The 24,105-nt window shown below is 45.1% G+C and overlaps 1 protein-coding gene across 1 annotated transcript in view; it reads right to left on the bottom strand.

Annotated features, from left to right (window-relative positions):
* LOC109895947 (oxysterol-binding protein 2) overlaps positions 1–24,105 on the bottom strand; it is a 74,532-nt gene that overhangs the window by 13,265 nt on the left and 37,162 nt on the right. Inside the window, exons 3-5 of the mRNA XM_031830015.1 lie at positions 8,196–8,449; positions 1,452–1,650; positions 588–711 (exon numbers count right to left, since the gene is read on the bottom strand). Of these exons, the coding sequence (XP_031685875.1) occupies positions 588–711; positions 1,452–1,650; positions 8,196–8,449 (577 nt within the window). The remainder of the gene's footprint in view (positions 1–587; positions 712–1,451; positions 1,651–8,195; positions 8,450–24,105) is intronic.

Genomic DNA, 24,105 nt, shown 5'->3' with positions numbered 1-24,105 from the left:
AGAAGTGTCTGGGCTTCTGTGACTGGTTCATTCCCTGATAGAGGAGCAGTAAGAGGTATCTTTTATCATAGAGAGGACAACATCTTGAGCTGTTAATGGTGCCAGAGCCATTACAGGACAGATAGACACTCATTAAAAACAGACCGAGGATGCTCGCAGTCGCAGACAGACAACACTGCCACCGTACAAGCAAGTGTGTGCTTGTGTGTGTCTGCTGTTCACGTGCGTGTGTGTGAGTGAGTGAGTGTGAGAGAGAGATTATGAGCAGAGGGGAGAATGTTATTATGTTTTAGCGCTGGTGGTTTATTGGGCCGCTGATGGAGGGAATGAGTCTTACACAGGCATTATGAGGTGTACTATATGGCTGTGGGCTTGACAGATGCTCTGGTGCAAACACTACGGAACCCATCAACAAGGCACAATCAGGTCATCACATCTTTGTATTCATCAGTCTATTCACACTGAATCAGTCTAAAGACAAACTAACACCAAACTAAACATCCATGATCCATGTAGGTGGAGGTGAAGAGCAGAGGGCGGCCAGGCAGGGACTTTACTGTACAGGCCACAGGGTGAGACTCACTGACCTGTGCTGTGTGTTCTCAGTGGCTGTTACTGTGATAAAGGCAGGGGAGTCCTCCATGGCGTCAAAGTATTCCGTATCCTCATCTTCATCACTCGCCTCCCCTTTCTGAGGTCTCTCACTCCCTCCTGAGGGAGAGAACACACAAACAAGCACGCACGCACAAACACACACACACTCACAGTAAGGTATTGTGTGTAACACGCACCCTGCTCTATACTGGTGTGGCAGTAATCACATGATTTGTGGAGGGGAAGGTACAGTAGGTTACGGTAGCTAATCGACAAACCATGGAGATTAATTATGGATAATTGGCTTTAATAGGTAATGTCCCTGCAGGCTAACGAAGTACGGAACTCAATTCCTGACGAGATGGGAGGGAAAACTCCAACTTCAATACAACTTCAGACGGACAAACAATACTTCTATATCCATCCATTTTTGTGTGATACACGGCTACTCTGATACACTAGAATGGCTATCACGATGGAGAGGTGATTATGCCATTTCAATACTATTAGTATCATGCTACTTCACTACTCATAAGAAATGTATCTTCTAGTCTATTCCAGTCTAATCCTTAATTACATAGACAATCTAATTCAAAACCATCTGACATGGCTTGCATGTCCTATTTCCACAAATTCACAGAGGCCTGTTAGTCTAAAGCCCTAAGGACCATGGACTAGGAGGCCTGTTAGTCTAAAGCCCTAAGGACCATGGACTAGGAGGCATGTTAGTCTAAAGCCCTAAGGACCATGGACTAGGAGGCCTGTTAGTCTAAAGCCCTAAGGACCATGGACTAGGAGGCCAGTTAGTCTAAAGCCCTAAGGACCATGGACTAGGAGGACTGGCTAAGGGGCCTTACCCTTCTTGGTGGTGGGGGAGCTGGGTGTGTTGGCGGACAGTGTGGGGGCCTCTCTCCAGGCTCTCTCCAGACTGTTGTGTTGCTTGGCTAGCTGCTCTATGGTCTCCTCCAGGTGAATACGCTGCTCTCTCTCATACTGCAGCGCCCGCTGCCATCTCCTGCTGTGGGTCTCCGCTAGGTCCAGGAAGTCGCGACACGCCTATAATTACAAAACACAACATACAAACGCATGACGTCAGACATGATAAGAAGGACGAGAGACATGACAATATGCACAGGGATATTTCTTAGTCTAGTCCTTGTGAATTTGTAGATGTTAAAGGGCTCCTAGGTCTTTCTTGATTGGTTGAAGGAAATCAGTTTTCCAACCGAGTTGATCGTTGTGTTACCATTCTAATCAAGGTTAATGTAAATATTTAGACCATGGTTGATTAGCACCATTCTCAATCTTGACCATTAGTTATATTGGCATGCCTTGTAGCTCCCTTCAGTAACCACGAGCACAACCGTTCCTAGACTTTAACTGGTGGCTTTATTCTGTAGTTTTAGTCAGAATTATCACCTTCCGTGAGAACTATAAAGTAAATGAAAAATACAGTTAAGCACACTCTTACAACCTTATCTCACGAGTGACTTATTAGCTTGGTATAACTCTGAAGTGCTTACATACATAACAGTTTAGCCGGAGCTATAACAGTATCAGATTAAACACATGAATAAAGGACAAATACCTCATTGGCTGCTTATTACAGAAGGGAGGAAATCAAACTTCACACTTATTACTCCTGGCATGAATTCACACTTCATCCTTAACTATTACAGCGTTACCATCCTAACATACACACTTCATCCTTAACTATTACAGCGTTACCATCCTAACATACACACTTCATCCTTAATTATTATAACGTTACCATCCTAACATACACACTTCAACCTTTACAAACTACACCCGAAGACATGACATACACACTTCAACCTTTACGAACTACACCCGAAGACATGAAAACTTAGCTAACACAGCGTGTGATTGCCTTCACTCCAAAAGGTGTGTTGCTATGATAATAATCCCTGTTACAACAGTTCTTAGCCACGTAGTTCTGCTTGTCTTATAATTTCCCCCGCACAGCGAACCTACAAACATTTTTTTTTAAAACAAAACAATGACAGACTTACAGGTTAATTGTCAGTTACATGCCTCTCTCATGCTGTGTGCAAATTAAGTCAAAAAAGGCATTCTGAGTTACGACTGCATTCTTGGCAAAACGGAGAGGTTACTCTAGATCAAACACACAAGTAGAGTCTGTCAGCCTTCGCCTCCCTCTACATCGTGTGTCAGACCATGGAATGTGTTGGGAGGTCATTGACCTGAAACCACAGGAAATGGAACACACATTGTGATAAGCAGACTGTGGGGCAGAAACACACATCAGCAAAAACATCAGTCCTGCAGGCTACCACTGCTTCCCCAATGAAGTATCAGAGTGAATGGTCAAACAACTAGCCTAAACAGTATAACATGACAAACCTGTCTAAATCCATCCATGAACTTCCTAGTCCGGAAATCTACACAACCACGGAGTGCTCTGATCCTGTGAGCACATTGTTATGCATTGTCAGTGCAACATCCTGTTCAACATCCAGCCATTAAAAACCTATTTGGTCCCGGTGCCACAGGATAGCTGAAACCACTTGGCCATGGCTCTGGCTGTGGTGTGTAGCTGAGGGCCATGTGTGTCACAGAGCACAGATAATCTGTGTCCTCTCAGATCAGTGGGTTGCACAGATAGGACATATCGCCCTGGGGCGGCAGGGTAGCCTAGTGGTTAGAGCGTTGGACTAGTAACCGGAAGGTTGCAAGTTCAAATCCCCGAGCTGACAAGGTACAAATCTGTCGTTCTGCCCCTCAACAGGCAGTTAACCCACTGTTCCTAAAGAAATTGTCCTTAACTGACTTGCCTAGTAAAAAGGTAAAATAAATAAAAAAAATATTTAAAAAAGACGGAACAGGGACATGGCAGGGTCCTATATATCCCCCCACACTAAAATAATTGGATATTTTAATATTGAAGATCTTTGTTGAAACACACACTAACCATGTACAGTAGGATCTTAATTTGACCTGTTTCTCACAGCAGGACAATAATCCTGCAGCAACATTGTTTAACCAATTGACAAGTTATAAGTTTAGTCTTCTCACAGTACAGGCCATCACATGAATAAATCAGAGAGCAGCACGCTAGCCTAACTGACAATTAAACAACCATCTACGCTGATGACCTGACACCAAGACCAAAAGTCTAAACTTACATCCCAAAGTGTTTCAATCATTTCACAATTCACACCAATTCAAATGAACAGCAGTGTTATTATAGCTAAATCACAGCCTTACTCACAGATAATATATATCCTCTTTCCTTCAGAAGTCAAATAGTAAGTGTCCTGATTGCAGAGGATTTGACTTCTCCCACTGAAAGTGTATCATGTGACAGATCTACTCACTTCCTTTTACTCCTCAGGCACATATACAATTAAATCCAACTTTGGTTCCACTTTTTTTCTGCTGAATCCATCCTTTCAACTCAGACTGCTGCTCGTGACTTTCGGTGGGGGAAATATCATCATGTCTGAACTCTGTGGATCTCACAGAATGATTCAACATGCAAATCAAGCAGATTTAAGAGCTGTTGGAGTTTAAATAAATGTTCTGGTTCAGTTTACAGTGTGTGCATTGTTGGGCAAGTGTGACATTTCTGTCAAGGTTTCATACGGCTTGAGTGCATTAAATGGAAAGGGGCCACCCACTCCAATCAGGGTGAGATCCGCATCCCTCCAAATCAGGGTGAGATCCGCATCCCTCCAAATCAGGGTGAGTTCCGCATCCCTCCAGTCAGTGTGAGATCCGCATCCCTCCAAGTCAGGGTGAGATCCGCATCCCTCCAAGTCAGGGTGAGATCCGCATCCCTCCAAGTCAGGGTGAGATCCGCATCCCTCCAAGTCAGGGTGAGATCCGCATCCCTCCAAATCAGGGTGAGATCCGCATCCTTCCAAATCAGGGTGAGATCCGCATCCCTCCAGTCAGTGTGAGATCCGCATCCCTCCAAGTCAGTGTGAGATCCGCATCCCTCCAAGTCAGTGTGAGATCCGCATCCCTCCAAGTCAGTGTGAGATCCGCATCCCTCCAAGTCAGTGTGAGATCCGCATCCCTCCAAGTCAGGGTGAGATCCGCATCCCTCCAAGTCAGGGTGAGATCCGCATCCCTCCAAGTCAGTGTGAGATCCGCATCCCTCCAGTCAGTGTGAGATCCGCATCCCTCCAGTCAGTGTGAGATCCGCATCCCTCCAGTCAGTGTGAGATCCGCATCCCTCCAAATCAGGGTGAGATTCACATCCCTCCAAATCAGGGTGAGATCCACATCCCTCCAGTCAGTGTGAGATCTGCATCCCTCCAAATCAGGGTGAGATCCGTATCCCTCCAGTCAGTGTGAGATCCGCATCCCTCCAGTCAGGGTGAGATCCGCATCCCTCCAGTCAGGGTGAGATCCGCATCCCTCCAGTCAGTGTGAGATCCGCATCCCTCCAATCAGGGTCAGATCCCCCCCCCCCTCTCCTACCACTAGTTGGTGTAAAATGAGATCAAGAGCAGTGGTTGTGGTGACATATCAAATACATCACAAACCGAACGAACCACAACCTACTGTAGCTATCAACAAATAGCCTACTTATCTACTCCCCCTTTTCCTCTACTTACACAAAACCATTCAAAAAATGGTTCAGAAGTAGCACTTTTCTACCCCCTTCCTCAGCAGCCTCCCTCATCAGCCTCCCTCATCAGCGCCTCCAGTTTGACCAGCTCTAACAGTGGTTTAATGAGATAGGAAATGTTTTACTGCCTGTCCAGTAACGTTCAGTTCCCACTCCAATTAATCAACACAGAAATTAACTGCATGCAGAAACAAAAGGCCTTTAGAGGGAAGACATCTAAATCTATGATAAAAGTGTCGACTTCTCCACACAGACGTAGAACACTCTAAATGGGGCTGAACTTTTTACAAAGCTTCAGCTGAGCAAACACACCCCATAATTTCCTCACAGGATCAGTTCAGGCCATGTTTAAAAAGGTCAAGTACATGTGCCCTGGATACACTATCCCACCTGCTTGTGACCCATGTTATGAGAACATTCCCCATGTGTCAGAAACACATAACCACAGAAATAACAGTCTGTGTCCCAGACAAAACAAAGCTATCTATTGTCAAACATACAAAAAAAACATTAAACACATCAAAGCCAAGCAGCATAGTAAAAGAGAGACACACAAACCTTGTCTGATTGTCTGTGTAGCGTCTGGCCCCTGTAAGAGCAGGTCTGTTTTGTCGAGGCAGAGGGGGCTCTGGCATTCGTCTCTGGGCTCATGTCCCTGGGCTGGGAGGGTCTAGGGAGGTTTGGGGAGGGGGCAAGACTATTCCTGTCCCTCCCCCCAGCCCAGATCCGGTATCACTCCTTCAGCACTGACCTCTCCTTTCCTCTGCCCTCTAGTCCACTATAATACCACATGGCCTATGGAAATGACTCTCTGTGGTCATGGTAACCATAGCAATAGAGGAGCTACTGTAGTTCCGATGCTAACAACCCCAGCGCACATATCTAACATACCGTAACTGGATGGGTGGCCTGATACGTCACTGTTAGAAAGAGGTAACACCTAAGAAGAGCTTACCATTGTCGTCACATTTGCAAGAGCATTTGAGAATCTAAAGCACATCACTGTTCACCCCGCTATCATCCAGAAGGCGAGGTCAGTACAGGTGCATCAAAGCTGGGACCGAGAGACTGAAAAACAGCTTCTATCTCAAGGCCATCAGACTGTTAAACAGCCACCACTAACATTGAGTGGCTGCTGCCAACACACTGTCAATGACACTGACTCAACTCCAGCCACTTTAATAATGGGAATTGATGGGAAATGATGTAAATATATCACTAGCCACTTTAAACAATGCTACCTTATATAATGTTACTTACCCTACATTATTCATCTCATATGCATACGTATATACTGTACTCTATATCATCGACTGCATCCTTATGTAATACATGTATCACTAGCCACTTTAACTATGCCACTTGGTTTACATACTCATCTCATATGTTATACTGTACTCGATATCATCTACTGTATCTTGCCTATGCTGCTCTGTACCATCACTCATTCATATATCCTTATGCACATATTCTTTATCCCCTTACACTGTGTATAAGTCGTTTTTTTGGAATTGTTAGTTAGATTACTTGTTGGTTATTACTGCATTGTCGGAACTAGAAGCACAAGCATTTCGCTACACTCGCATTGACATCTGCTAACCATGTGTATGTGACAAATAAAATTGATTAGATTTTTTTGATTTACAGTAAATACACAAATCAAAATCTGCTGACCTGTGTCATTCCTGTCACATCTACTGTATCATACCATAGCACTGAGAATGATGGTCACTCTACACAGTACCCATTGCCATGTAAAAGGCTTCTACGAATACAGTGCATTCGGAAAGTATTCAGGCTGGATTAAATGGATTAAAGTGTCCCCCCCCCCTTCTTCAATCTACACAAAATACCCCATAATGACAAAGCAAAAACAGCTTCTTTTTTTGAAAATGAATCCAACTGAAATATGACATTTACATAAGTATTCAGACCCTTTACTCAGAACTTTGTTGAAGCACTTTTGGCAGCGATTACAGCCTCAAATCTTCTAGGTATGATGCTACAAGCTTGGCACACCTATATTTGGGGAGTTTCTCCCATTCTTCTCTGCAGATCCTCTCAAGCGCTGTCAAGTTGGATGGGGAGTATCGCTGCACAGCTATTTTCAGGTCTCTCCAGAGATGTTCGATCGGGTTCAAGTCTGGGCTCTGACTGGGCCACTCAAGGACATTCAGAGACTTGTCCCGAAGCCACTACTGAGTTGTCTTGGCTGTGTGCTTAGGTTTGTTGTCCTGTTGGAAGGTGAACCTTCACCCCAGTCTGAGGTCCTGAGCGCTCTGGAGCAGGTTTTTATCAAGGATCTCGCCGTACTTTGCTCTGTTCATCTTTCCCTCGATTCTGACTAGTCTCGCTGTCCCTGCCGCTGAAAAACATACCTACAGCATGATGCTGCCACCACCATGCTTTGCCATAAGGATGATGCCAGGTTTCCTCCAGACGTGACACTTGGCATTCAGGCCAAAGAGTTTAATCTTGGTTTCATCAGATCAGAGAATCTTGTTTCTCATGGTCTGAGTCCTTTAGGTGCCTCTTGGCAAATTCCAAGCTTGCTGTCATGTGTGTTTATACTTACGTAAATAAGGTATCTGTTTTTTATATTTGTATAAATTTGCACCATTTTATAAAATCCTGTTTTCGTTTTGTCATTAAAGGATAGTGTGTAGATTGATGAGAAAAATATTAATTTAATCACTTTTGGAATAAGGCTGTAACGTAACAACATTTGGAAAACTTCAAGGGGTCTGAATACTTTCTGAACCCACTGTATATCTAACATACAGCCAACCCAAATGCCTATGGACGGTTGTGGAAAGAATCTGCCCGGTGTGTAGTCTCAGTTGATCTCCGCTGGACATAGACCAACTTCTATATTTGAATAGGGACCTGAGTTGGGGGGGAAAAACGACCTAACATATCATCCGTAGTTAGCTAGCTTTATTTGTATAGATGTGTAGAAGCCTTAAGTCTCACTACTCACATTGATCATAGCATTCGAGGTGATGCGGAAGAGGGTGGCGCGTTCATTGACACCCTTGATCTTCTCTCCTCCCTCCACGGGGACTCTCAGCGCCTCAAGTTCACTCAGAGAGCGCTGCAGGGCCGCCCCATGCTTGGCGATTAGGTCGTTACACGTGCTGAGGTCATCAAGCTTGCTGATCAGGGTCTTCAGAGTGCCCTGGATCCCCTCACTGCGGTCCGACTGGGTCGTGGGCTCCTCGTCCCCTGAGTCATCTGCCAAGGAAAGATCAGAGTTCAGATAAGAGGAGACTTCAAATAAAGGAGGGAAATCAAGGATGCAGGCTCCTCACCACAGACACGGAAAACTAAATCAAACATTAAAAAGACATTAGCACTTCTTAATGCTATTTGGATTAAATTCCCCTCAAATGTAAACTCCATATTCTAAGTCCAATACCCAGTGGCTGCATGAACTCATGCATCCATCTCCCTTTATTGATTGCTCTCTAAGAAATGAGTTTGTTTCCCAAGTTAGAGCACTTGATAATCTCACCATTCAATGATCCATTCACTAAACATGTAAAATGGAGGACACCGCAGTAGGCTCACCAGCAGCAGAGTCCGTGTTAAATTCATACAGAGGCAGCCAACAGATGACCATCAATATATTATTGGAGGTCCAAATGAGCCAAATATATGGTCGACGGATTGCTTTGCTTCATTGCAGGTTCATCATATTCCAAGAGATACACACACGCACAAGTTTGCATCTAATATACACAGGGTCATCTATGACTTAGCTATGAAGAGATTCAGAGACACTATGAAAAAATACATTAAAATTGTCATTACTGCCACTGATAAAATGTGTGTTGGAATTGCTCTGCGGCTGGATTTTACTTATATATATATATAAGTAAAGTAAAAAGTATTTAGTCAGCCACCAATTGTACAAGTTCCCCCACTTAAAAATATGAGAGAGGCCTGTAATTTTCATCATAAGTACACTTCAACTATGACAGACAAAATGAGGGAAAAAAAATCCAGAAAATCCCATTGTAGGATTTTTAATGAATTTATTAGCAAATTATGGTGGAAAATAAGTATTTGGTCACCTACAAACAAGCAAGATTTCTGGCTCTCACAGACCTGTAACTTCTTCTTTAAGAGGCTCCTCTGTCCTCCACTCGTTACCTGTATTAATGGCACCTGTTTGAACTTGTTATCAGTATAAAAGACACCTGTCCACAACCTCAAACAGTCACACTCCAAACTCCAATATGGCCAAGACCAAAGAGCTGTCAAAGGACACCAGAAACAAAATTGTAGACCTGCACCAGGCTGGGAAGACTGAATCTGCAATAGGTAAGCAGCTTGGTTTGAAGAAATCAACTGTGGGAGCAATTATTAGGAAATGGAAGACATACAAGACCACTGATAATCTCCCTCGATCTGGGGCTTCACGCAAGATCTCCCGCAAGATCTTAGTGAATGACCTGCAGAGAGCTGGGACCAAAGTAACAAAGCCTACCATCTGTAACACCCTACGCCGCCGGGGACTCAAATCCTGCAGTGCCAAACGTGTCCCCCTGCTTAAGCCAGTACATGTCCAGGCCCATCTGAAGTTTGCTAGAGAGCATTTGGATGATCCAGAAGAAGATTGGGAGAATGCCATTTGGTCAGATGAAACCAAAATACTACTTTTTGGTAAAAACTCAACTCATCATGTTTGGAGGACAAAGAATGGTGAGTTGCATCCAAAGAACACCATACCTACTGTGAAACATGGGGGTGGAAACCTCATGCTTTGGGGCTGTTTTTCTGCAAAGGGACCAGGACGACTGATCCGTGTAAAGGAAAGAATGAATGGGGCCATGTATTGTGAGATTTTGAGTGAAAACCTCATTCCATCAGCAAGTTCATTGAAGATGAAACGTGGCTGGGTCTTTCAGCATGACAATGATCCCAAACACACCACCCGGGCAACGAAGGAGTGGCTTCATAAGAAGCATTTCAAGGTCCCGGAGTGGCCTAGCCAGTCTCCAGATCTCAACCCCATAGAAAATCTTTGGAGGGAGTTGAAAGTCCGTGTTGCCCAGCAACAACCCCAAAACACCACTGCTCTAGAGGAGATCTGCATGGAGGAATGGGCCAAAATACCAGCAACAGTGTGTGAAAACCTTGTGAAGACTTACAGAAAACGTTTGACCTCTGTCATTGCCAACAAAGGGTATATAACAAAGTATTGAGATAAACTTGTTATTGACCAAATACTTATTTTCCACCATAATTTGCAAATAAATTGATAAAAAAATCTACAATGTGTTTTTTTCATTTTTTTTCATTTTGTCTGTCATAGTTGAAGTGTACCTATGATGAAAATTATAGGCCTCTCTCATCTTTTTAAGTGGGAGAACTTGCACAATTGGTGGCTGACTAAATACTTTTTTGCCCCACTGTGTGTGTGTGTGTGTGTGTGTGTGTGTGTGTGTGTATATATACATACACACACACACACCTCTCTCTTAATGGCCCCTTTCCGGAGACAGACACTGGTGAAACCCTCGGAAGCAGAACAAATTTATTTAAGCCGAGTCAGGGTATTTACATGAGGCAGTCTTCCATTCCTTCAGTGGGCCCCTGTTCTGCTCTGCAGCCCTGCCCTGCTCTGTTCTGCTCTGCCCTGCTTTGCTCTGCCCTGTTCTGCTCTGCTTTGCCCTGCTCTGCTCTGTTCTGTTCTGTTTTGCCCTGCCCTGCCCTGCTCTGCTCTGCCCTGCTTTGCTCTGTTCTTCTCTGCTCTGCTTTGCCCTGCCCTCCTTTGCTCTGCCCTGCTTTGCTCTGCCCTGCTTTGCTCTGCCCTGCTTTGCTCTGTTCTTCTTTGCCCTGCCCTGCTCTGCCCTGCTCTGCCCTGCTCTGCCCTGCTCTGCTCTGCTCTGCTCTGCCCTGCTTTGCTCTGCCCTGCTTTGCTCTGCCCTGCTCTGCTGCAGTGGTGACTGCAGGGCAGTGTGTCCGCAGTGGAGAGGTTACTCGGGACCACTCTGAACATACAGTATGAGAACAGTGTGTCAGCCTCTGTCCAAACATTACATAGACTCTTACTGGGACCAGAAATACCCCCCAGGTCAGGCACAGAACCAGATATAGCCCACATCCAGGCATTTTGGCACATCCCCTGGGATCTGAGGGATTTCACAATGCAATGACCCTGGTGGTGGTCATACAAACATCAATGGTCAGTTTAATAAAGAGACCTCCCACACAACATATTGTATGACTTGATCAGAGACAGGTGTGTTAAGTCTGTTAGAGAGCAACCACATCTTGACCACACGTTTCCACAAACAAAAACCCTTTAAATGTCAGGTCAGAACACATGATTTATTGAGGCAAATCAGGAAAAGTCTGACATTTGTTCTATAGTCCAGAAGTGGCATGGCTCAAACTGATTCTCCGCCATTTTCTCAACCCAAGCTGCACAAAGTGACAGTGTATTTGTTGCATAATGTCAGCGGATCTTACTGTTATGGAAATTGGTTTGAAGATGATACACACTATTATAAGGGTAACATAGCGCACTGGTAACAGAGAGACGTATGTGTGCACGGTACGGTGGCAGTGGGTGCATGCACATGTGTGTTTGAGTTAAAAGCTATACACTAAGTGTACAAAACCTTTTTTTAATCATTTTTATTACAAAAAAACACAAGGAAGGGGTAACATTAAAGTATTAGAACATGATGCTGTAGTGTTTGTCCTTCAAGACACAATCAAACATGTATCAGTCTTTCCGCAACAGAGCCATCCTTATGTGAGGGTGCGTGTGCATGATAGTGATATAAAATATATGTTAGTTTCCTTTTTCATGATCCCAATCTTGTGAAACCCAAACCCTCCACAGTTCCCCAATAGCTGTCCCTCAACCATTCGAGACCCCTCCCACAGTCCCCCCCAGAAGAAAAAAATCAAATACAATGAATTCCATTCCCCACCCCCAAGAACCCCCCAATGCACCAACAGCGAAGAGGTTGAACTAAAGAGAAAAAAGGAAAAGACAGAAGTCTACAAAACATTAAGGACACCTGCTCTTTCCATGACAGACTGACCAGGTGAATCCAGGTGAAAGCTATGATCTCTTATTGATGTCACTTATTAAATCCACTTCAATCAGAGTCAAGGTTAGAAGACAGGTTAAATAAGGATTTTGAAGCCTTTAGACAATTGAGACATGGATTGTGTTTGCCTGTCATTCAGAAGGTGAATGGGCAAGACAAAATATTTAAGTGCCTTTGAACGGGATAAGATAGTAGATGCCAAGCAAACCGGTTTGGGTCAAGAACAGTTTTCCGTGTGTATCAAGAATGGTCCATCACCCAAAGGACATCCAGACAACTTGACACAACTGTGGGAGGCATTGCAGTCAACATGGGCCAGCATCCCTGTGGGACGCTTTCAACACCTTGTAGGGTACACGCCCTGACAAATTTAGGCTGTTCTGAGGCAAAAGGGGGCAAAGGGGTGTAAATCAATATTAGGAAGGTGTTCTTCATGTTTTGTACACTCAGTGTATATAGGAAGTCAAATTAATATTTTCACGAGTGCAACAGCAGACATTATTGTAGTCAGTTAAATAAAGTAGGTGAGGTATCATCACCCTCAACACTAGAGTGTTGGACGCTGGAGCCTTGGAAACATGCCTCTACTGCTCTGGCAGGTTATTGAGTAGATGGGAGGGTCTTTCACATTTTCAAAAGGAATGTAGCTTCTCTTGAGGAGTGGGAGGTCATTGATTTAGCCTAGAATCTATCTAGAAGGATCAGGAAACCCACCATCACCCCAGATCAGAGGACGACATGGAGAATCATTTTCTCACATTTCCTCAAAGTCTCTCTGAAGAATGACAGTTACATTCAGATCCTTTTCACAGTCTTTCAGCTCTTCTTCGACCACCTTCATCCTCTTCACTTTCCATCTACTTTCGCATAGCTCTGTTGTATTCTTTCTTGCCGGCTCACTCTCCCTTCTTTAGACTATTCCTGCATACACATCTCTTTCTGCCAGTCCTCTTCTGTTATCCCTCTCCTCCTCCTGATCTTCATCTGTTATATCAGGGAGTAATCCTAGGGTGGTGGTTAGAATGTTCCAAGCATGACACTTGAATGTGAAAGTGTCAGTTTAGCAGCTAGCAAAGGAAGCTGTCAGAGGCCGTTCTACTTCCACATTCCCACTAGCAACATGCCAGATCTTTCTCTGACCTCACAGAGGAAGTGACTAACACTACTGACAAACACATTTACAACATGTAGGCCTACATCGGTGACGACAAAAACCATCACATGCTGCACACACTACTGACAACAAAGCCTGAAAGGCACTACTACCCGTTTCCACTTCTACACAGGCATAGCAGAGTCATAAAGACAGCAGCACCAGGAGCAGTGAGAACCAGGCAGTGGAGTGTATTAAAGTGACTCATTCCCAGTCCCAGGCTAGCGGGCTGTATGTCTGCGGACAGTCTAGAGCCTTGGCAATTACTCCACAATCTGACCTGGCAGAATGACATGCTACCAACAGACAGTTGCTCACAAATAACAACAAGAAATGGCAACCACATCAACAGACATTCATGATAAACCAAGACCAAATATGATCCAGAGAGCCAGGGACAAGTCACACAATCGACTACAAAAAGAACTCATCTCCTAACTGTTTGGTTGTGCTAAAGAGACTGAACAATGACAGCACAAGATGTCTCTCTTCGTGCTAATCAAATGTCCACCAGTAATCCATAAAGAGGGGGAACCGACCCTCCTATTTGAAAGGGGAGACGTCCTGGAAGAGGGAGGAGAGAAAAGAGAGGAGGGAGAGAGAGGTAAAACAACACAAGAAAGGGAAGACGAGGGCACTCACCATGTTTGCACCCTTGGGCCTCCATCTTCACCCAGTGGGTGCTGACCAGTAAGCAAGCACAACCAGCATAGACAGCCAAAGACTGACTGCTCTGACTAGGTGATGTAATGCGTGAGCGTGCTGAATGGCCACGCTGTGTGCAGGAGCACAGAGAGACAAAACTGTCCAGCCCGAGGAAAAGACAAAAGCAGGCAGAGCTTCTGTAGAGACAGTCCAGCCCTACAACAACAGAGATGGGAGCCCAGAATGACCCTCCCCATGACCATCTCCCAGACCTGGAATTGAATTATAATTAGAGCAGTTAGAGGCACCACAGAGAGAGAGGGGGAACAGTAGGACTGTTTGGCGAGGCACCGAGTGACTCACCGCCTACTATAGGATGTATACTAACTAGTAGTGGTCTATAGAATACATTAGGGTAGAGCAGAGACATATAGAGGAGAGGAAGCATGGCAGAGGCATCCCCCAGGATCATTAATATAGCCTCCAGAACCCGACTCTGCAACCCAAGAGGGGCTGCCCTATGCAACTCAACCCACCAACACCTTGGCATGGCTGCCACTACAGCAATGCCGCTCATCCTGATCCACAGTGTTCAAGTCATCCACATTCAGTTAACTGCCAAAATAATGGAAACACTTGAGTAAATAGGGATACAAAGTATATTGAAAGCAGGTGCTTCCCCACAGGTGTGGTTTTGAGTTAATTAAGCAATTAACATTCCATCATGCTGTATAAAATGCTGGGTAGGCCATTATTTTGGCTACAATGCCCCCATCCATAGAGCACAAGTGCTCACTGAATGGTTTGGTCACTGAATGGTTGGATGAGCATGAAAACAATGTGAACCATATGCCATGGCCGTCTCAGTCACCAGATCTCAACCCAATTAAACACTTATGGGAGATTCTGGAGCGACGCCTGAAACAGCATTTTCCACAACCATTAACAATACAACAAATTATGGAATTTCTCGTGGAACAATCCCAATGAGTTCCAGACACTTGTAGAATCTATGCCACGGTGCATTGAAGCTGTTCAGGTGGCTCGTGGTGCCCAATGCCCTATTAAGACACTATGTCAGTGTTTCCTTTATTTTGGCAGTTACAGACTGAAATTACAGCTGCGCGAAGCAGGCAGGGTAACATCAGGACATCCCAAGATGAGAGGCCTAAGTGGGGCTGTAGGGAAGGAATAAATAGACCAGCAGGCAGGAACAGGATATGGCCAGGGTATGATCAGACTGGGCTTAAACCGTTTATGAGGAGAAAATAAATGTATTAAGTCTGTATTAAGTTTTAACTGTCCATGTTGCTATACAGATATCATTTTAGGCCAGGGCTACCGAAATTGTTGCTTTGCCGTGATTGGTTGTAGGTTACTGATAGGCCTCTACTATTGGCTGACATAGGCTATATCACTCACTAAAGGAGGCGATGGAGAATGAGCTTGGGACAGGTGGGTTGAGGCAGGTAAGTTGGAACAGAAGTTTAGAGTGGAGGTAGAGGAACTCTGCAGCAAAGCCCTGCTCTCATTATTCACAACTCACTGCCAAGGAGTTCACCAGCCAAGTGATGGCACTTAAAAATAAACTGTCACATGCACCAAGGACTATGCCTATGTGTTTAATGGATAATCTGCTTACAGCAGGTTGTCTGCATAACTAATTGCCATTCCAGCACCTCCGGGCCCCCGGCATGCAGTCTCTGAATCCATAACAGTCAAACCACCCTACCATCATCAGTACACTCACCTCACAGCTAATGGGGAGGCTGTCTGCTGTGAACAGAAACACTGGTTTCATGGGGTGAAATCACAGAGGGGAGAAATACTGGTATTCTTTGTCTAATAAGAGCTAGGACATTAGGATGTGGAGAAACTAAAGCTGGGATGTTTTTAGCTATTACACAAAAGGGGACTTCGTTTGGTAGTGAGCCAGAGGTGAAGGAAAGTTGTCATGATCATCATCTATCAAACATACAGAGGAAATGAAATGAAATATAAAACAAAGGAAGTTCATTTCAAACAACATTAGATTACTGGATATGAGTGGCTGATCAGTGAACCAATCAGAAATACAAGACACATGGCTAGCAGCCCCAGGGTACAAAGAGCGTTGTGTGGGGGGCTTAATGGTAATCTTATGCAGGTAATGGTGCAGTGTACTGCTACACTCAGTGTCCGTGCTCAGCCCCCCACCCCTCGGAATGCACAGGACAACGGATGTGGCGGGATGGCTCCCCTTAGCAAGGTCGACGACACAGAGCGAGAGAGTCGATTACCACATGAGTCACGACTCAAGGGCGGCATGTCATCCTCCTCCCCACACCTCAGAAAACACCTATTACACAGAGACCAATAGAAAGCTGAGGCTCCCTCTACTGCTCTGATTTTATGCCTCAATTTCAGCCGATCTTGATGTCTATGATCTTCCTGTAAAAAACAGTCATTACACGTCAAGTAAACCCACAACTAAATGTCCAACATTCCACATCCTTCCTGGCATGCAAACTGCTAATTTCTCACATGTCTGGTCTGACAGAGAGCAAGAAAGAAATAAGAAAGAAAGAAAGAGAGAGAAAGAGAGAGAAAGACAGAGAAAGAGAGAGAAAGAGAGAGAAAGACAGAGAAAGAGAGAGAAAGACAGAGAAAGAGAGAGAAAGAGAGAGAAAGAGAGAGAAAGAGAGAGAAAGAGAGAGAAAGAGAGAGAAAGAGAGAGAAAGAGATGGTTGTGTAATTAGGAGAGCAGTGCAGTACTACTAAACTGACAGACCCCGTCTCCAGCTCTCCTGAGGATGTGCTGTCAGATCAGTGGTCTGGTTCAGGGTACATCCACTAGCATGGAGATCTGATCTACCCCAGGAGCACGCATGGAGTCATGCAGGAAGCCTGTCTCTGTGTGTTAACACTGACATTCACACACCAAACAGAACAAACACACCAAACATAGGGAAGATGGCTGTACTTTAGTCTCTGGGTAGCGTAGACATAGAATGATGGGATAATGATGAGGTAATAATGAGATAATTATTAACAGTTCATCATAATAAATAATGTGAAGAATCACATCCTCACTGCATAAATCATATAATGGCTAATATGTTTATGAGATACAGTACCAAATACCATTTAAAGTGACCCTAATCAGTAATCAATGCATTGTTTTGCAGAGAACCCATTACAATTAGTGGCAGGAGCGTTGGGTCAGTAACCAAAAGGTCGCTGGTTTGAGCTGACAAGCTGAAAATCTGTCAATGTGACATTGAGCAAGGCACTTAACCCTAATTGCTATTGTAAGTCAATCTGGATAAGAGCTTCTGCTAAATGATTAAAATGTAAAAATGCAAATAATCCCACTTCAGAAATCCTATCAGATCCCTCTCCACTCCGCTCCATATATAGCATATTCCAAGTACAGACTCAAGCTATTCTTCCTCATCCAGCTCAGCTCACATCCCAAACCACACGCACACCTGAGGTTAAAGGAGGCCGTAGATGGAGAAATGGTGCATTGGTAGGTAATGCATAACTACCCATGAAATCTGGAGAGTAGGTTATATTTAGTAGTACCGACGGACTAGTATGTACTTGCGTGCTTTTAGAGTAGTCAGATTCATCAAGGAGAAGAGACACAGGGAGCTGAGCGAGGGAGTTTGAGAGAAAGAGAATAGAGTGAGAGAGAGAGAGAGAGAGGATAGAGAGAGAGAGAAGTGTGATAGAGAGAGTTAGTGAGATGATAGAGGGGAGAGGGAGAGAGAGAGTTAGAGTGAGAGGATAGATGGGGAGAGAGGATAGACAGGAGAGAGAGAGAGAGAATTGTGATAGAGAGAGCGAGAGAGAGAGAGGGAGGATAGAGAGGGAGAGTTAGAGTGAGAGGATAGACAGGATAGAGAGAGAGAGAGAGGATAGAGGAGTGGGATAGAGAGAGAGAGAGTTAGAGTGAGAGGATAGAGGGGAGAGAGGATAGAGGATAGAGGGGAGAGAGGATAGAGGATAGAGGGGAGTGAGAGGATAGAGGATAGAGGGGAGTGAGAGGATAGAGGATAGAGGGGAGTGAGAGGATAGAGGATAGAGGGGAGTGAGAGGATAGAGGATAGAGGGGAGTGAGAGGATAGAGGATAGAGGGGAGTGAGAGGATAGAGGATAGAGGGGAGTGAGAGGATAGAGGATAGAGGGGAGAGAGAGGATAGAGGATAGAGGGGAGAGAGAGGATAGAGAGGATAGAGGGGAGAGAGAGGATAGAGAGGATAGAGGGGATAGAGGATAGAGAGGACAGAGGGGAGAGAGTGTGTGAGCGGTGTGTCCTGGGCCAGGAGAGGGAGGAGAGTATAATCCTGAGCGGTAATTGCTAACTGGCTGCTGGGCTCCACTGAGATGCATCAAGTGAAGACAAATGGAGGAGACGGCAGGTTAAACCCAGTAACACAGTGCCCGGCTCAAAGCAACCAAATTAGGAACTGTGCAGAGCAACCTATCACTGTCCCCCCAACCTCTGCAGTACACTTCTAGTAGAATATTGAACACAATATAAAAACAGACCGAGGGTTTGGTGAGTAAGGGGCAGCGTAACTCAACATTTTACCAGAAAGCAAAAGATCAGCTTTCAATGAAAACAAATGTCAAATGTAATTGTAAAAAAGTTCTGAAAGGGATCTGAAATAAATCCATATGAATATTTATTAGACAGAGGGGCAATATTCTATTTCCTGCCTGGCATAGTATAGCAGGCTTTACAAGGAGGGGATATTTTAGAGAGCCAATATGTTGATCGATCCACAGCACATTCAGGTTCTGTCCCAAATGGCACCCTATACCCTATATAGTGCACTACTTTTGATCAATCAATCAATCAATCAATGAAATGTATTTTTAAAAGTCCTTTTACATCAGGGCCCTTCGAGGGGAAATTTTCCTCTGCTCTCCCTCCCACTCTCTACAGGCATGGACATTAATTTGTCCATGCCACTAAATGCAAATTCAGCACCTCAGTGGCACCTCCTCGTCCTTGTGAAGGCATGCTGGGAAGGGAAAGTGTGTGGCCTGGGTCTGGCCTGGGAACCCACAGTGGTGCTGTAGGGTTCTGCTGCATGCATGATGACAGGGTTATTGAGAAATAGCAATTCAAGAGGCCAGAAGAAAAGTTCATGCAATGACTGTAGATGACGGTCAGTTACACTGAAACAGTCTGTACTGAGTTCTACATGGTTTCTGGTCACGGTTTTACCTGAGAGTAGTGGGGCCAGGACCATACCAGTATCGTGATACTTGTTAGTATCGTGGCAAGGATTTAACTTCTTTAGGAAAACAGCCCTAATGTTGGAAACAAACATCATTATGTTGTCATTCAGAGTCACATTTCCTATCCAAGCTATAGCAGAATATTTTACATACAGCAGGTTTTTAAAGGACCAAGAGTTTAGTCTGCTTAGTTATGCTACAGAAAACATATTGCAATACTGGCAGGGGTGAAAGTAGATTTCATTTCTTACCAGTACGGCGTACCCCCACTATTTATTTTGCCGGCACACCATACCACCTTACTTTCAACCCTGGATACTGGTATCGTCATAGCCCTAGTAAGCAGCCTCGGCTTGTGCAAACCGGAACAGCTCATAGGAGCAGGAGACTCTCTCCTTACCGGTACGGAACTCCCTATGTGTGTGATAGACTAGCATCTTGTCTAGTCTATCTCAGGGCCTTAACCCCAATCTACCTCCTTAATGCTGAGTCTAGTCTATCGCAGGGCCTTAACCCCAATCTACCTCCTTAATGCTGAGTCTAGTCTATCGCAGGGTCTTAACCCCAATCTACCTCCTTAATGCTGAGTCTAGTCTATCGCAGGGCCTTAACCCCAATCTACCTCCTTAATGCTGAGTCTAGTCTATCGCAGGGCCTTAACCCCAATCTACCTCCTTAATGCTGAGTCTAGTCTATCGCAGGGCCTTAACCCCAATCTACCTCCTTAATGCTGAGTGACAAGCAGAGACGCATCAGGTCCCATTTTTAGTCTTTGAAAAAAATAAAGTACGCTCTGTGTGTGTGTGTGTAGAGCAGAGATAGGGCAGAAGCACACAGCTGTCCTACTGAAACATCACTACCAGCTCCAGGGGGAGAGAGGGATAGAGAGGGGTAATGGAGGGTGGGAAAGGGGGATGGAGGGAAAGAGAGAAAACATGGTCATTGTGCAGTAGAGTCTACGGCAGGGGTAGTTTGGCTACCCTGGTCCTGGAGTGCCGCAAGAGCTTCATGTTTTTGATTTAACTGACCTGGAAGACCAGGTGTGTTGAATTAGGCAATCATTGAACTGATCAATTAGGAACAGGATTGCCTACCCCTGGTTTACGGTATAAGAGACTGTGACCAATCAAAGCACCAAATTATGACAATAAAAAATACAAACTTTAACTGACATAATTTCAACCACAGCTCAACTCACTCAACACACAAACTGTAAAGTTCATGAATGGGTTCATCCCCATCACTTCACCTCACATACCATGCTTGGTTAGTTACACAGGCCTGCACCAACAGTCACACATGCCCACTCTGACACACAGCTGACATGGAGTTCCCCAAATAAAGTTTCAAAACTAAAGAACCAAATCTAACCTTGGACTGATAAACTGCTGTTACAAATGTGTAATCCCCTAACGGAAACATAATGTAAATCAATTGCATATTCACATGGTGATAAAGTAGACTAATTTCTTAAACTTACACCCAGAAAATAAATATAAAGTAACCCTAGGTAGATTTATGCTGGTACAGTAACTATAGTGCAGTATCACACACTGCATTGAACTGCATAAGTGTGGTCATCATGTCCATGACTCTGCGGAGGGGCTCTAGGACCCAGGGAGCCGCAAGAGCTAGCATCTTTACAATCCTCAATGTCATCATTATATATGGACTACTGCTACTATTAACACTCTACTCACATTCTGTACATGCACAGACAACTACGGCATGCAGATATACACAGCTAGGGGCTAGCTAGCATGTGCAAGTCTCATAACTTCCAAGTGCAAACAAGTGAAGCAGCCGGAAGACAGAGGGAGTGAATGGGAGAGGGAGAGGAAGGGAGAGCAGGAAGAGAGGGGAGGGAGGGAAAGGAGTGGGAGGGGAGGCTGCATCCCTCAGAACGCACGTCCACCCATCTCAACTCTGCTGCTGCTGTGGATGGTCCAAAGCACTAACACCGGCCAGGCTGCAGTCGGTCCCAAGCAGCACGGAACTGAGCCAAAAGCCAGAAACCGCCGGTTCGATACAGAGAGATGGATGGATAAATGGATGGATACCTCCGAGGCATACGAGGTGGAGGAGGTGGCAGGCCGAAGTTTTCCTCCGGGGTGGTGTGAGAGGAGTGTGGAGGCTGTCTCCTCCTGAGGCTGAGCTGTAGCTGCTGTACTGACCCTGGTTCAGTTTACTGAGGCAGCCCGAGTTGCAGAAGGAGCGGACCGTCCCTGGTTCCCAGCAGCCCCGGCCCTTCATCCCCCTCTCTCTCCTCTCTGCTCTGCAGGCCCGGCGCTCCCCGAGACACGACACTAGCCTGGGCCGCTACATCATCCTGGCGCGGGGGGGCGGAGGCAGCAGCGATTGTCCTTATTCAGCATTGCAGCGGGCACACACACTGCTCACACACACATTCACACGCCCGCACGCTATGACAAGGGAAGGGAGGCAGGCGCTCCCCTCTTGCATTCGTGTTCTCTCCCTCTCCTAGCTTCGGCTCTTCTTCTCTGAAACGCTCTCGCTGCACACACACTCAGAGCACAGCACATTTACAATTCTCCTCCACATGCTTCTCTCAATGCAGTGCAGAGTGGAAAGGAGGGAAGGAGGGAGGGAGGGCGAGGCAGAGAGGAGATAGATGACTGCCGGCTGCCGAGACCTATAGAACCTAGACCAGAATGCATTACTACTTCCCCACTGCCATAGCCCCCCTCCCTCCCGCTGCTTGCCTTCCCTGCTTGACAGCATAAATCAATAGTTAACGGCTTCACTGCTGCCCAGATTACAGTGAGCATTAGGGACAGTGCTTCACAGATCACCAAACTACCACGGTGTGCAGGTGTGTGATATGATACTGGTGTTAACCTCATGTGGAAACTACAGTCAAGGACATACAGGTCAAGCAATCTGTCATCTCTTTGCGGTCTTCAATAAAATATCTATCTACCGATCACCTCTCTGCTATTCTCTCTGCCTCTTTCCCACGACCAGTGAAGCTTTCCTGGAGAGACCAACAGTAGCGATCAGGCCACTGCGCAATTCTGACCCCCTCTAAATGGGCAAGGTCAATGCAGAGATGTGATAGCAGAAATATACTACTGTTACTGTGGCTCTTCTCCTCAGCAGCATGCACTGCTCTGCTGCACCCACAGCAGTGTTCAGAAGGGGGGAGGTGATCATTTCAATACGGCTGCCAAGGGTTCATGCAGTGTACTGCATTTGCATTCCAAGGTGACCTTGACCGCCCACAAAGCTTTCTGCCTCCCTCTGTGTTGCGCTCGCACACGCACACACCTTGAGAAAGGGGAACAGTCTCACACACACATGTATTACCAACAATAACTAGGCTGTCCTCTGATCATATCCTCTGTTACCCTCTATAGGCTCATAACAGCAGCTAATGTCGTCGCTGTCCGAATGAGCGAATGTTAAGCGTCGCAATTCGCATACACATTGGAGCATGGCAACAGAGACCGTTTATTTATAGTGATCCACTTGAATTCTGCTCAAGCTGCTGCTGACGCCTCTGGGAAGGACACACCATGACGATGTGTTTGTATTATCGGCAGCTGTATGAGCGGTCATTAACCATGTCATGGTTCCAGGGGTGCAACTTTCATTGGGGACAGGGGTGGACATGTCCCCCCGACATTCTGAAATTGCATTTTTGTCATTGGAATGTAATACAAAACATGGCAAGAGTGTGCTTTAGGACCAGGCGGACGCCTCCGAGCAGTCGGGTAGACTATTTGGATTGTTTATCCGACTGGATTTACAGTGGTTCTTTGTATAAAAGTTGTGTCGTACTGCAACACAGCTTGCGGGCTGCCGCAGAATTCTACGGCACGTTGTGTGTCAGCCATTGTTGCCATTGATGCTAGTTAGTGATAGTTTGACCACCAGAGGGCATCTTTGAGAAAACTTTTACATTTGTAATAGTGGCTGTACTAGAGAAGTTAAAACCTTTTTTTGTAAGAACATAGTATATGTGATTGATTAAGAAATGGAGCTTAATTCATTTGATTAATATTATGGTGTTTCTATTCCAAGAAAAAAAAGTATACATCTGACAGACAGCGCCTGATTCAGTAACACTAAACAAGGATTAGATGGAGGCCGATGTTATAGGAAGTGACTTGGATGTATAGCTGAGGGAAAGGTGGGGAGCATTTGGGAACCTACAGTACCTTTAATTTAGCAAGAAGAAAATAGGAGAATAATAAAGAGAGAAAAAGTTGTGTTAACATAGTTGACTGGCTTTCAAAAGTTGGCGCTGTACAACGTGACCGGTTGGGAGTAGGCTACTAAGTGACTGCGTGTGAAGAGCAATATAATCCTAACATTTCCACACCCTAATTGTAGTCTAGCCAATACCCAAACGGAGATTCAGTGAAAATAAAAATCTCATTGATTTATTAATACCATTCCCCATGCTGGTCTCAGAGCAGCGCCAAACGGTGCTGAAATAGTTGACCACACGCGGGTAGGCTATTGCTTCAAATCCTATTATAACAATTGGATGAATTTGGGTGTTCCAGTAAGCAACAATTTGTTGCCTTCATTAGCCTACTTTATTCTTAAAAGAACTCCAGCACAGAGAAGAGAAAGGCAAGTCAGTTAACAACAAATTCTTATTTACAATGACGGCCTACACCGACCAAACCCGGACGATGCTGGGTCAATTGTGCGCCATGGGACTCCCAATCACGGCTGAATAAAGCAATTGAATTCACAAACTAATTTGACTGTTTTTCATATTGTCAATAAACCATAAACACAGCATCTACAGT

Source organism: Oncorhynchus kisutch, linkage group LG8 (genome assembly GCF_002021735.2).
Source record: "Oncorhynchus kisutch isolate 150728-3 linkage group LG8, Okis_V2, whole genome shotgun sequence".
Lineage (NCBI taxonomy): Eukaryota > Metazoa > Chordata > Actinopteri > Salmoniformes > Salmonidae > Oncorhynchus > Oncorhynchus kisutch.
This window is presented reverse-complemented; position numbering and strand designations above follow the sequence as displayed.